This window comes from Dipodomys merriami, unplaced genomic scaffold, assembly GCF_024711535.1.
Source record: "Dipodomys merriami isolate MVZ:Mamm:240054 unplaced genomic scaffold, mDipMer1.0.p SCAF_3, whole genome shotgun sequence".
Classification (NCBI taxonomy): domain Eukaryota; kingdom Metazoa; phylum Chordata; class Mammalia; order Rodentia; family Heteromyidae; genus Dipodomys; species Dipodomys merriami.
Window position 1 is genome coordinate 28,013,817 of NW_027204492.1, and position 13,030 is coordinate 28,026,846.

Sequence of the window (13,030 nt, forward strand, 5' to 3'; positions counted from 1 at the left end):
CCATCTAATCTTCTTTTATCTAAGCCATTTCCTACAGTGATCACAATCACCTTAGGCTCCAGGAAGAACAAGATTCATCAGTAAGCACCTAGTGACAAAAGGCAAACTGCCCCCACAGAAAGGCAGTGTCATTTTTTCATCACCTTGAAGAGAACAGCCTAAAGCTACAAACCACTTGCCAGATCTCCGGAGTCAAAGACTGAGCTAATAATTAACCATGCCTGTAAAAGTAATGCAAATCAAAGCCAACATTGAGATTCCATCTCTCACAGTTACAATGGCCATTATCAAGAAAACTAACAATAATAGACACTGGCAGGGTTGTGGCAAAAAGTGAAGCTACTACACTGTTGGTGGGAATGTAAACTTGTTCAACCACTCCCAGAAGGTCTGGGAATATGGCTTAGTGGTAGAGTGCTTGCCTAGCATGCATGAAGCCCTGAGTTCAGTTCCCCAGTACCACATAAGCAGAAGAAAGCTGGAAGTGGCACTGTGGCTTGAGAGATAGAGTGCTAGCCTTGAGCAAAACAAGCTCAGAACAGTGCTCAGGTCCTGAGATCAAGCCCCACGACTGGAAAAAAAAAGTAGCAGTGATACTCACCAGACACTATGTTGAAAATGAACTATACAACTTGTGGGAGGGAAAAACTGGGAGAAAATGAGGGAGGGGTGACATTGTCCAAAAAGAAATGTATTCATTACCTGACTTATGTAACTGTAACCCCTCTGCATCACATTCACAATAAAAAAGTAAGAGTAAAAATAACTAAGGGACAACATCCAGTCTTTGGGTTCAAACTCTTGTACTGGCAAAAACAAAAATTTTATGTATGTTGGGATGGGAAGGTGGCTCAGTGGTAGAGCGCTTGCCTTGCATGCCTGAGGCCCTGGGTTTGATTCCTCAGCACCACATAAGCAAAAAGAAAAACCCGGAAGTGGTGCTGTGGCTCAAGTGGTAGAGCGCTAGCCTTGAGCTGAAGAGCTGAGGGACAGCGCCCAGGCCCAGAGTTCAAGCCCCACGACTGGACAAAAAAAAAATTATGTGTGTGTGTGTGTGTGTGTGTGTGTGTGTGTGTGTGTGTGTGTGTAAACACATATATAGGTAATATGTGGAATATATGTGGAAGACACTCAACTGTCCACTAATTCATAAATGGATAAAGGATAATGTGGTTCAAACATGCAATGGAATATTATCTGATCTTAAAAAATAAATCCTAGCCGGGCGCCAGTGGCTCACACCTGTAATCCTAGCTACTCAAGAGGCTGAGATCTGAGGATCCTGGTTCAAAGCCAGCCTGGGCAGGAAAATCCATGAGACTCTTATCTCCAATAAACCACCAGAAAACCAGAAGCAGTGCTATGACTCAAGAGGTAGAGCACGCTATTTGAGATGAAGTGCTGAGGGACAGCACTCAGGCCCAGACTTCAAGCCCCATGACCAACAAAACACACACACACACACACACACACACACACACACACACACACACACACACACACACACACACACACACACACACACACACATACACACATCCTAACACATGCTCCAGCACTAATGAATCTTTTTTTTTTTTGTCCGTCATGGGCCTGAACACTGGGCCTGGGTGCTGTCCCTCAGCTCTTCAGCTCAAGGCTAGTGCTCTACCACTTGAGCCACACCGCCACTCCCGGCTTTTTCTGCTTATGTGGTGCTGAGGAATTAAACCCAGGGCCTCTTGTATGCAAGGCAAGCACTCTACCACTGAGCCACCTTCCCAGCCCACTAATGAATCTTATAGACATTATAGTAAATGAAAAAGGCTAGTAGCCAATAAAAAAAATCCACAAAATTAGAATAATATGAGGTACTTTATGTTCAGATTGAGATGTTTATAGTGAAGTCCATAGCTGTCTCTATTGGAAATCTACAACCTCAACAGATTTATCTCTTCAAAAAGGTTGCCAAAATAGGTAAAAAGCAGCACCAATTGTGTGTGTGTGTGTGTGTGTGTGTGTGTGTGTGTGTGTGTGGTAGTGGGGCTTAAATGGCTTGACACCATCCTTTAGTGTGTGTGTGTGTGTGTGTGTGTGTGTGTGTGTGTGTGGTAGTGGGGCTTAAATGGCTTGACACCATCCTTTAGTGTGTGTGTGTGTGTGTGTGTGTGTGTGTGTGTGTGTGTGTGTGTGTGTGTGTGTGTGTGTGTGTGTGTGTGTGTGGTAGTGGGGCTTAAATGGCTTGACACCATCCTTTAGCTTTTCCCCCTTCAAAACTGGAGCTCTATCACTTGGGCCCCAGCTACACTTTCTGATTTTTTGTGGTTAACTGGAAATAATAGCCTTACCAACTTTCCTTCCCTGGCTGGCTTTGAACCTTGTTCCTCAGATCTCAGCCTCCTGAGTAGCTAGGATTCTAGGCATGAGCCACCAGCGCTCAGCCTCCAAAGACATCTTACAAGGACAATTTAGTCAGGTGCCTTTACAGGGACTCTCCTGTTACCATTCTGATTTTTTTCCACCAGGGCCAGTCTTTGTATGTCCATGTTCACTTACGCTAATAGCACTAGGGTTTCTTTTCTTTTGCCAATCTTGGGGCTTGAACTCAGGGCCTGAGAACTGTCCCTGAGCCTCTCTGTGCTCAAGGCTAACACTCTACCACTTGAGTCACAGTGCCACTTCTGGCTTTTTTCTGTTTCTGTGGTACTGAGGAATCGAACCCAGGGCTTCACGCATGCTAGGCAAGCATTCTAACCACTAAGCCACATTCCTGGCCCTAGGGTTTCTTTTTTTAAACAATCTTTTTGTAAAAGTTTATTATTTATTTATTTATTATTTACATGGTACCAAGGAATCGAACCCAGGGCCTCATGCATGCTAGGCAAATACTCTACTATGAAGCCACATTCCCAGCCCTAGGGTTTCTTAAATAAATACAGCTTTTCTTGTTTGTATGAGATGCTTACTACAGATTCCCAGATTTCACTCCAGTGCATATATTCACCCAAATGCAGGAGTTCTAAGTCATCCAAGGCCTCCATCACTGTAATTACCAATAAGCTATGTAATTATCAAAAGTTCTGAACATGTTGAGCACTGGGACCTCACACCTGTAATCCTAGATACTCGGGAGGCTGAGACCTGAGGAGCCCAGTTCAAATCCAGCACAAACAGGGTTGTTCATGAGACTCTTCTGTGCAATTAACCACCTAAAAGCAAGACAGAAGTGGAGGTGTGATTCAAATGATAGAGCTCCAGCCCTGAGCATAAAAAGCTAAAGGACAGCACCCAAGCCCTTAAGGTTCAAACCCCAGTACCAGGTCCAGATTGTGGATCAAATCTGTCTATCCCTGGAAGACCAGAGTTTCCTGGATTCACTGAAATAATGCTAGTAAATAATCAATCTGGTACCCAGGAGGCCCTTGAATTTGCAAGGCTTGGCTTGCCCTAGTGGTTTTGCATTCAATAGGGGACTCCAGACTCTGGAAGAGAAAGAAGGGGCTCCCAGAGGTAACATGAGGCCTGAGGGCATTTTTTTCAGCTCCCAATGATGTCAGAGCCTCATTGAGTTTGCCTCTTATCTCCCAATCTCATCTGAGTCAGGAACACAGTGCAAAACGCTCTCTCTGTGTAACTTGGAAACAACTAGGTAAAAGCCCTGAAGTAGAAAGGCAGCTGATCACCCAGGGCTGCCTGAGTGCCTGGCTGCTTCCACCTGTCCACTGCTTGCCCTCAGGACCAGGAGTTCCTGGGCCAGCCTAGCGCATTTCACAGATAACATTCAGGCACAGGCACATTCATCCAGGGTCCCAGCATCCAGCAACCTCAGGTTGGGACCTGTGTTTCCATTGCTGCCTGTCCCTACTGCTGGTCCTTTCCTGCTCCTCACATCACACTGCTCTTTTTTCCTCTTCTCATGGTTCTTTGTCTTCCTTCTGCTGCTCTCTTCCTTGCCTAGAATACCTGAGGATCCCTTGGCTCAAGGGAAAAGACAAGTGGCTGAGTACGTTCATGCTGATACCCACATGCTGCAAAATGAAGGGCCTTTCTGTGTCAGAATCACGGTAAAGACCATGGCTGCCCCTCTTGGGGGGAGGGGGAGGCTACAGACTTGCACCTTTATAGACACTGCTAAAATGTTAGCAAATACATTTTTTAAAGTGACAATAGAGCTGGGCACTGGTGGCTCACACCTGTAATCCTAGCTACTCAGGAGACTGAGATCTGAGGATCACGGTTTGAAGCCAGCACAGGCATAAGAAGCTAGCCTGTGTAGTGAGATTCATTATCTCTAATTAACCACCAAAAAAATCAGGAAGTAGAACTGTGGCTAGAGCATTAGCCTTGAGCAAAAAAGCTCACCGACAGTACCCAGGCTCTGAGTTCCACCAAAAAAAACAAAAAAAAAGTGAAAATAGCTGAGCACTGGTGACTCATGTCTATAATCCTAGCTACTCAGGAGGCTGAGATGTAATGATTTCTTTTTCTTTTTTGTCGGTCATGGGGCTTGAACTCTGGGCCTGGGCATTGTCCCTCAGCTCTTCAGCTCAAAGCAAGCGCTCTACCACTGAGCTACAGTGCCACTTCCAGTTTTCTAGTGGTTTATTGGAGATAGGAGTCTCACGGTCTTTCCTGCTTGGACTGGCTTTGAGCCGAGATCCTCAGATCTCAGCCTCCTGAGTAGCTAGTATTACAGGTGTGAGTCACCAGCACCTGGCTAGGATTATATTTCAAAGCCAGTCTGGGAAGGAAAGTCCTTGAGCCTCTTATCCCCACTTACCTAGCAAAAAAAGCCAGAATTGCAGCTGTGGATCAAGTGGTAGAGCACTAGCCTTGGGCAAAAAAGCTTAGAGACATTGCCTAGGCCCAGAGTTCAAGCCTCTGGACTGCAGGCATACATGCATGCATACGCACGCGTGCACACACACACACATACACACAATAAACATGAAAGCAGTTGTGAGAAAATTTGGGGGAAGAAGGCAAACAGCGGGAAGTAAGAAGGAGGCAGGAGAGAATGATGGACAGGTGAATAAGGTCAATGTATATAATATAGAAATATGATAATACTGTAACAAACCCATTTTTGTACAATTAGTACAAAAATAAATGCTTTCTGAATATTAATTCATTTATCTATACTACAACAGGAAAAGTGCCCCCAATCTTATGTGCAATAAGCCTGGGGTGGAGTTTTACATTTGCACTCTGGTTGGAATCCATTACACAAAGTTTTTAATGTTCAGATGACGGCAAGGGTCTCATAGAGTCTGGCAGAGCCTTTGTCATTAGCTAGAATGTTGCCCAAACCCAGTTCCAAGGTCCTGTTCCTTTGCTTTTTGGGTTCTTAGACATGATGATCACCTCATTCGCAACCTTGGCTAATATATAGCCTGGGGAATAGGGATAGTGAGGTCATGAGAGGTTCTTACAATCTTCACAGGAAGGACCTAGGGGTGCAAGTGTGGTCTTGACCCTCCCCCAGTCTATATCACCACTGGGAGTAATCAGCTAATATCCAAAGTAGATTAACTTTGTACTTGCTCCAGAGAGAACTCTTGCAGCTTTACTTTATTCTTTTATTTCCCCCATAAATCTACACTTTGCAACTTTGTTTTCCCCCATGCCCTGCGGTTGGGCTATGCCCCATCACTACATATAGACATACCTATGTATATGTAAGTATACACACAAATATGTATGTATGTATATGTGCATGCATGTATGTATACATACATAGACATTACAGCACTGTTATTGGCTATAAGCGGAAAACCAAAAGTAGTGTCCTCCAAAGCAGGGGAATCCAGAGAAAGGTGGGGAAAGCGGATGGGGGGATGGGAGAAATGTTAGGGGGGCGTTGCATTGCGCAGCTTCTAGGTAACCAGGGGTGGCCTCTAGATTTGGACTCTCTGCGCTCATTCGCTTCCCCAACTCAACTCTCAAACCCTTTCGCAGATTTCCACCCCTGTGATTCCCCAATGACTCCACCTACCCGGATCGAGATGGAGATGGGAAGGATGGCCGCTCCTGAGCAAGGTGCAGCCGCTTCAGTGAGAGGTGGCCAAGTGCTTGAAGAAGCACTAGGCCTCGTGGAGGCGGTCCAGCACCTGAGTGGTGAAGAGCTAGATCAGGATGGTGATATGAACGCCCTTGAAGACTTGGCCATGGAGAGTGATAGCCTTGATGACCCAGACCAGAACGGTGAGCAGGACCAGGCAGAGCTTGTCCTCATGGGTGCTGGGGCTGCTCCACATCAACGAAGGCGACGACGAGGACAACAAATACAGTTCCAGTTCACCCAGGGGCAGGTAGACGAGCTCGAAACTGTTTTCCAAGAAACTCAGTACCCAGATCTGCTCACACGGTAAGAGGCTTGCACTGGAGACACCTGATCTTCAAGGCTTTGGGACCATTTCCTGACACCTTTTCTGTACCGGCCTCTCCTACCCACCTTGACCCACCCAAACCACTGTTATATTCACCTGCCCTGCTGCTGCGAGTTAAGAGCCAGCCTTAGGAGGTCAAGGCTGATATTTTCCACCAACAATTACTCCAATCCAGTCTGGAAACTGGTCGCTCAAGGCCACTTTTTGTTTCTTTTTTGAATTATGGTGAGACCAGATACAAAGTAGTGTGGACTATCTCAACCTCTCTAAAGACTTTAGAAATACCACAAGGGTAAATATTTTCATGTTACTGTTTCACACCTTTCCCGTTTCTTGACCTTGAGGAACTAAAACACTTTGCAACAAAGGATTCCCCAATTTTAGCCTCCAGGCGTGTCTGCCCCACCCCCACCATTCTGTCATTTCCTTCTCTGAAATGGACCACTCTACTATTTTAGATAAGGAAAACCACAATGTGTTTGTGCTTTTGTGACCCTTTAACTGCTTTTAGCACAATGGCCTCAGAAGTCATCCATGTTATTAAAGACTGCATGGCATTCCATTGTTTGGATATCAAAACTGCTTGAGCTTTGGGATCTGTGGACCTCCCTCAGGGTTGCTTTTTGCATACAAATTTTTGTGACTATCCACTGTGAATGGGAGTAGAAAAATATCTCTTCAAGGCTGATTTATTTATTTTAAATTATTTTTTGTTATCTTTAAATAGTTGCACAAAGGGGTTTCAGGTCAATTTACCCATGTAAATGTTCATAATCTTACTTGTTCAATTGAAACCCCTTTGTACAGTACTTAAAACAAAACAGAAAAAATATGAATACGATGCATCATTTTTCTTTTCTAATTTTTTAGTATCTTGAAGTGATTCTACAAAGGCATTTCAAATCAACATATCAGTTTATGAGTACACAAATCTTGAACCTGCCATTCATTATTTTGGGGGTCTAATGTAAACAGCAATACTTGCTGGAAGAAAAGGCTGTGAAAGAGGTTGGCAATCACAGGAAGACAGACTGTATTAAGCTATATTGTTTATAGAAAAGTACAATTCATTATTCATTCGTTTATTTATTTATTTATTATTTTTATCAGTCATGGGGATTGAACTCTGGGCTTGGGAGCTGTCCTTGAGCTCTTCAGTGCAAGGCAAGCATTCTACCAAGTGAGACACAGTGCAACTTCCGGTTTTCTGGTGGTTACTAGTGTGAGTCACCAGCGCCCGCTTATTGAACTATGGTTCTGATTTGTATTTTCCCAGTGATGTTGAGCATCTGTTTATGTGATTGGTAGTTATTTCTGTATTTTCTTTGAGAAACTTCTCTTTAAGTTCTTTTCCCATGTTTGACTCTGGTTGGGGTATTTTTGAATACTAGATTGTCAGAATTCTTTCTAGAATTCCTTTTCAAGCAGATGACTTGCAAATACTGCATTCCATTTTTTGCAGTTCCTTTTCATTCTATTGCATCCTCTAGTTCAAGAAGTTACTTTTGATATAGTCTAGTTTATCTATTTCCCCTTTTCCACTGTGCTGCTGGATTGCCTTTGTAAATAAGATTTTACGGGAATCAGGGTCAGGAGAATGAGGTACCATCATGCATTGCCATATTTGAAATTTATGTAATTTGTTCATCATACACTTTTCCATGTTCTCATTTTTAATACAATGCATTAAAAATATTGACTGTTGCTCTGTCAACCTCATTCGATTTTGTGATGTAACATAAACATTGCTAAAGCTAGGCTTTTCTGAGAATTAGTTAGGCATACTTGAGTGGTTGTGAGGAAGCATGGTAATCTGAAATGAACACAGAACATATACACCATTTTGCATGTTATGCAAAGTCCTGAATATTGACGTTTCATGTTTTCTCCACAGGAGGGTGCTTGCAAGAGGCATGAATGTGCCTGAAGAAAAAGTGCAGGTGAGTAAATCTGAAGAAGACACTTGGCAGGTAGTCAATCTGTGTATGACCTGCTCCATTACTTGGACAGTTGTGTCCTGGTTGGGCACTCCTACTACATATCAGGTGCTATCATGAATATGTGCAATACCAGTTTAAAGAAGTAGTTCTTGGGCTGGGAAGGTGGCTCAGTGGTAGAGCGCTTGCCTTGCATGCATGAGGCCCTGGGTTCAATTCCTCAGCACCACATAAGCAAAAAGAAAAAAGCCGGAAGTGGCGCTGTGGCTCAAGTGGTAGAGCGTTAGTCTTGAGCTGAAGAGCTGAGGGACAGCACCCAGGCCCAGAGTTCAGGCCCCATGACCGGACTCCCCCCCCAAAAAAAAAAGAATACATACTTCTATGAGCAGCTATCGTGTGTGTGCGCGTGCTGAGCCACCTTCCCAGCCCCAGAAGTATGTATTCTTAACTTGTTCCAGTATGTCAAAGTTGTGTCCAGGACTCCCTGCCAGACGTACTTCTAATTCTCAAGATATTTCAGACGACCAAAGATGACTTAAGCCCTCCTATTCATTACTGACTTGACCCTGAAAATGGGCTTTGTACTTAGGCAGCTATTTTCCCCCATATGACTTTAGGGGCCAAAGTGTTATCATTTCCAGCATTCCAATGGGAATGAAGTGAAAGCCTCTCTAATGAGTAGGAGATACTGGACAGCTGAAGGTCAGTAGACCTTTATTATGTTATAAGGAACAACTCATAACCAAGATCTACACCCAAAAACTGGAAGAAACTATGACAGAACATTCAAAGTAGGTACAGAGAGTCTAAGGACTGAGCCTGTTCCAAAACTTGGCATATAGTTGTTCAGCATGAGCATGCTGAGGAACAGGATTGGTGTTATATTGCCTTCTACTTATTGTTGTTGGTAGTGCTGGGGATTTACCCAAGGCCACCCCCGCCCCATATTTTGGTCATGTGCTTGACCACTGGTCAATCTCTATAGCCTCCACAAGGATTTCAACAATAATAAAAAATAGATTTGACTATGCCATTTATTATGCCCATGGCATTTAAAGTTACATGATGTGCTCTTTCACAGTTCATGGTGGAGAAAAAAAAGTGGTTAACATATTAAAATAATTCTTTTAGGCCAGGCACTGGTTGCTCACGCCTGTAATCCTAGCTACTCAGGAGGCTTAGATCTGTGGATCGTGGTTCAAAGCCAGCCCAGGCAGAAAATGCCGTGAAACTCTTATTTCCAATAAACCACCATAAAAACTGAAGTGGTGCTGTGGCTCAAGTTGTAGGCTGCTAGCCTTGAGCTGAAGAGCTGAGGGACAGCACTCAGGTCCAGAGTTCAAACCCCATGACTGACAATAATAATAATAATAATAATAATAATAGTTCTTTTGGGTCCTCTGATTTCAGAGCTGGTTCAACAATAGAAGAACCAAATATAGGCGAGCCCAGAGAGTGGAAATGCTGCGACATCAACCTCAGGGAGCTGAAGATTTTATTTCCATGACAGAAGTGCAAGAGCCCTAAAGTATGATCCATCTCCAGCATCCACATGAGGATTTCTCTTCTGGTGGCACTTATCCATGGGCCACCCATATTGTCTTTGCCACACGTATCTCCTCAATCCCAACATTAGTAATAAAGAAGCACATTTGCAATATTTGTGTGGGAGTGTGTATCTATCTTCCTTTTGGAATTAGGAAGAATGTGATATACATTGTTGTCAAAATGCCATTTATGGGGCAAAGAGGTCTTCATTTAGGAGGTGATCTCCTTGGGCTAAATCATCACAAAAGAGTCCCAAGTTCCATGGTGTTTGACACTGATCCATACGCTCCTTTTGTTTTATTTTTTATTTATTTATTTACTGGTCGGTCGTGGGGCTTGAACTCTGGGCCTAAGCACTGTCCCTCAGCTCTTCAGCTTAAGGCGAGTTTGCTCTACCACTTGAGCCACAGTACCACCTCCAGTTTTCTGGTGGTTTATTGGAGATAAGAGTCTCACGGACTTTCCTGTCCAGGCTGGCTTTGAACCTTGATCCTCAGCTGTCAGCCTCCTTAGCAGTTAGGCTGATTACCGGTGCCAGGCTGATCCATATGCTCTAATGTGCTCTGTTAGCATTCGGTCCTCACCATATTTTCCCTCTTCGAGCCCATACATATGTTCAAGAAGGAAAGGGGCAAGTCATTATGTGATGACTCATTTCCAGACAGGGCTGAGTTCCATTCATACTGATGATTCCAGTCCTTCCTTGGACACCCAGAGAAACTTCCTGGCAATGTACTCACATGATTCATGAAAGGCAACCAAAAAATATGTAGGCTGCACCCAATTCCCTTCCCTTCCCTGCCATATAATTCTGGGGAACACACAGGCTCACAGAAGCCATTGTGAGCCTGCTCCTCAGAACAAGCATAGGAATCAGTCCTATCCAGGCTACAGTGATCCTCCTCAAACTTTTTGCCCAATACCCTTCCCAGCAGGCATATTGTCCCATATTTCTTAGTACAGATCATGATGACATCTTGGATGTATTTGTCACTTCAAAAGTCTTTTAGAACTGGGTGTTAGTGGCTCATACCTATAATCCTAGCTACTCAGGAGGCTGAGATCTGAGGATCAAAGTTTGAAGCCAACCTACATAGGAAAGTTCATGAGCCTCTTATCTCCAATTAATCACCAAAAAGCCACACATGGAGCTGTGGCTCAAGTAGTAAGTGCTAGCTAGCATTGAAAGGGGAGAAAAAAAGTTTAGGGACAATACTCTAGGCCCTCAATTCAAACCCCAGGTCTATCACAAAACAAAGCAAAATAAGAGAATATTTTGCATAAATATTTTTTCAAGTCTCTGCATCACTGTTGGGTATACATACAGAAGGAAAAGGCCTGGACCAGATGGTTATTGCATGATCAATTCTTTGGGTAATCACAAACTTACACTGCACTCTTTTACACACACCAGTAAATGCTTAGGGTTCCACTCTTTCTTTTTCTTTTTCTTTCTTTTTTTTTTTTTTTGCCAGTCCTGGAGCTTGAACTCAGGGCCTGGGCACTGTCCCTGAGCTTCTTTTGCTCAAGGCTAGCACTCTACCACTTGAGCCACAGCGCCACTGCTGGCCTTTTCTGTTTATGTGGTACTGAGGAATTGAACCCAGGGCTTCATGCATGCTAGGCAAACACTCTCCCACTAAGCCACATTCCCAGGCCCATGTGAGACTTATCTCCAATAAATCACCAAAAACCTGGAAGTGGCACTGTGGCTCATGTGGTAGAGTGCTAACCTTGATCTGAAGAGCTGAGGGACAGCACTCAGGCCCAGAGTTCAAGCCCCACGACCAACAAAAAAAAAGTGGAAATTGCGGGCTGGGAAGATAGCTCAGTGGTAGAGTGCTTGACTCGCATGCATGAGGCCCTAGGTTCGATTCCTTAGCACCACATAAGCAGAAAAGCTGGACATGGCGCTGTGGCTCAAGTGGTAGAGTGCTAGCCTTGAGCTGAAGAGCTGAAGGACAGTGCCCAGGCCCAGAGTTCAGGCCCCACGACCGACCAAAAAAAAAAAAGTGGAAATTGGAGTTTCCTCATTCTTACCAGAACTACCACCCAGTGAACCATAGTAATCTATAGTATTAAATGTTTATTCCACAACAGGTAAGAAGGAAAGTACACTTCTTTGCTGAGCTCCTATTGTTAGGTTTGTGTGACTGGCTATGATGGTGTGGCTTTTTGCTAAAGGCTGTGGCATTATAGGTAAAGACAGGAGAGCTGAGCTTAAGCCATGGTGAGTTCAACACTTGGAGCTTGTGGATGACCTTCTGTCTAGCCCTGAATCTCAGCCCCACCTCTCTATGCCCTCCCCCTCAAAGGAATGGAGCTGCCAGCCCAGTACAGTGGTGACTGGGGGAATGACCATCCCTACTGCAGGATCTGTAGGCTGTTTTGTTTTACAAGCTAAGAATAATATGGAGTTTCAAGTAAAACAAGTTTTTCAAAGTCTGCCAAAATCTACCTTCAAAAGGATGAACAATGGCTGGGAATGTGGCTTAGTGGTAGAGTGCATGAAGCCTAGGGTTTGATTCCTCTGTACTACATAAACAGAAAAGGCCAAAGTGGAGCTCTGGCTCAAGTGGTACAGTGCTGGCATAACATGCATGAAGCCCTGGGTGTGATTCCTCAGTATTACATAAACAGAAAAAGCCAGATATGGAGCTGTTGCTCAAGTGGTAAAATGCTAGTCTTGAGCAAAAGAAGCTCAGAGATAACACCTAGGCCCTGAGTTCAAGCCCAGGGCTGGCACACACACACACACACACACACACACACACACACACAAACTTTAAGTATTAAAGTAGCAAAAGCGGGTACTGGTGGCTCACGTCTGTAATCCTAGCTATTTACGAGGTTGAGATCTGAGGATGGTAGTTCCAAGCCAACCTGGGCAGAAAAGTCATCAAGACTCTTATCTCCAACAGACTAAAAAAGTCACAAGTGGAGCTGTGGCTCAAGTGGCAGAGCAATAGGCTTGCACCCAGGCCCTAAGTTCAAGCCCCAGGCCAGCTCACACACACAATAAAAGACAAACACACGTATAGATATGCTCGCTCATTCCCCACACACACCCCCAACCGAAGAACTGGCCAGCCCATCTCCTACTGTGTGACCCTGCCATAGTGGCGCATGCGCCCCAGAAGTACAGCCCACTTCACGTAGCACAACAAAACCTCACGA

The 13,030-nt window shown here is 44.4% G+C and overlaps 1 protein-coding gene across 2 annotated transcripts; it reads left to right on the forward strand.

Annotated features, from left to right (window-relative positions):
- The first annotated feature begins 3,761 nt into the window (after positions 1-3,761).
- On the forward strand, positions 3,762-9,943 carry LOC138839391 (homeobox protein Rhox13-like). Of its 2 annotated transcripts, XM_070038962.1 has the most exons (5): positions 3,762-3,808; positions 3,938-4,043; positions 5,938-6,346; positions 8,263-8,308; positions 9,716-9,943. In XM_070038962.1, exons 3-5 carry the CDS (start codon positions 5,961-5,963, stop codon positions 9,830-9,832), a joined length of 549 nt encoding a protein of 182 aa, XP_069895063.1. In that variant the 5' UTR covers positions 3,762-3,808; positions 3,938-4,043; positions 5,938-5,960; the 3' UTR covers positions 9,833-9,943. The 2 variants fall into 2 exon arrangements, with proteins under 2 accessions (XP_069895063.1, XP_069895062.1); XM_070038961.1 differs by lacking the exon at positions 3,762-3,808 and having other exon boundaries at positions 3,821-4,043.
- The last annotated feature ends 3,087 nt before the right edge of the window (positions 9,944-13,030 follow it).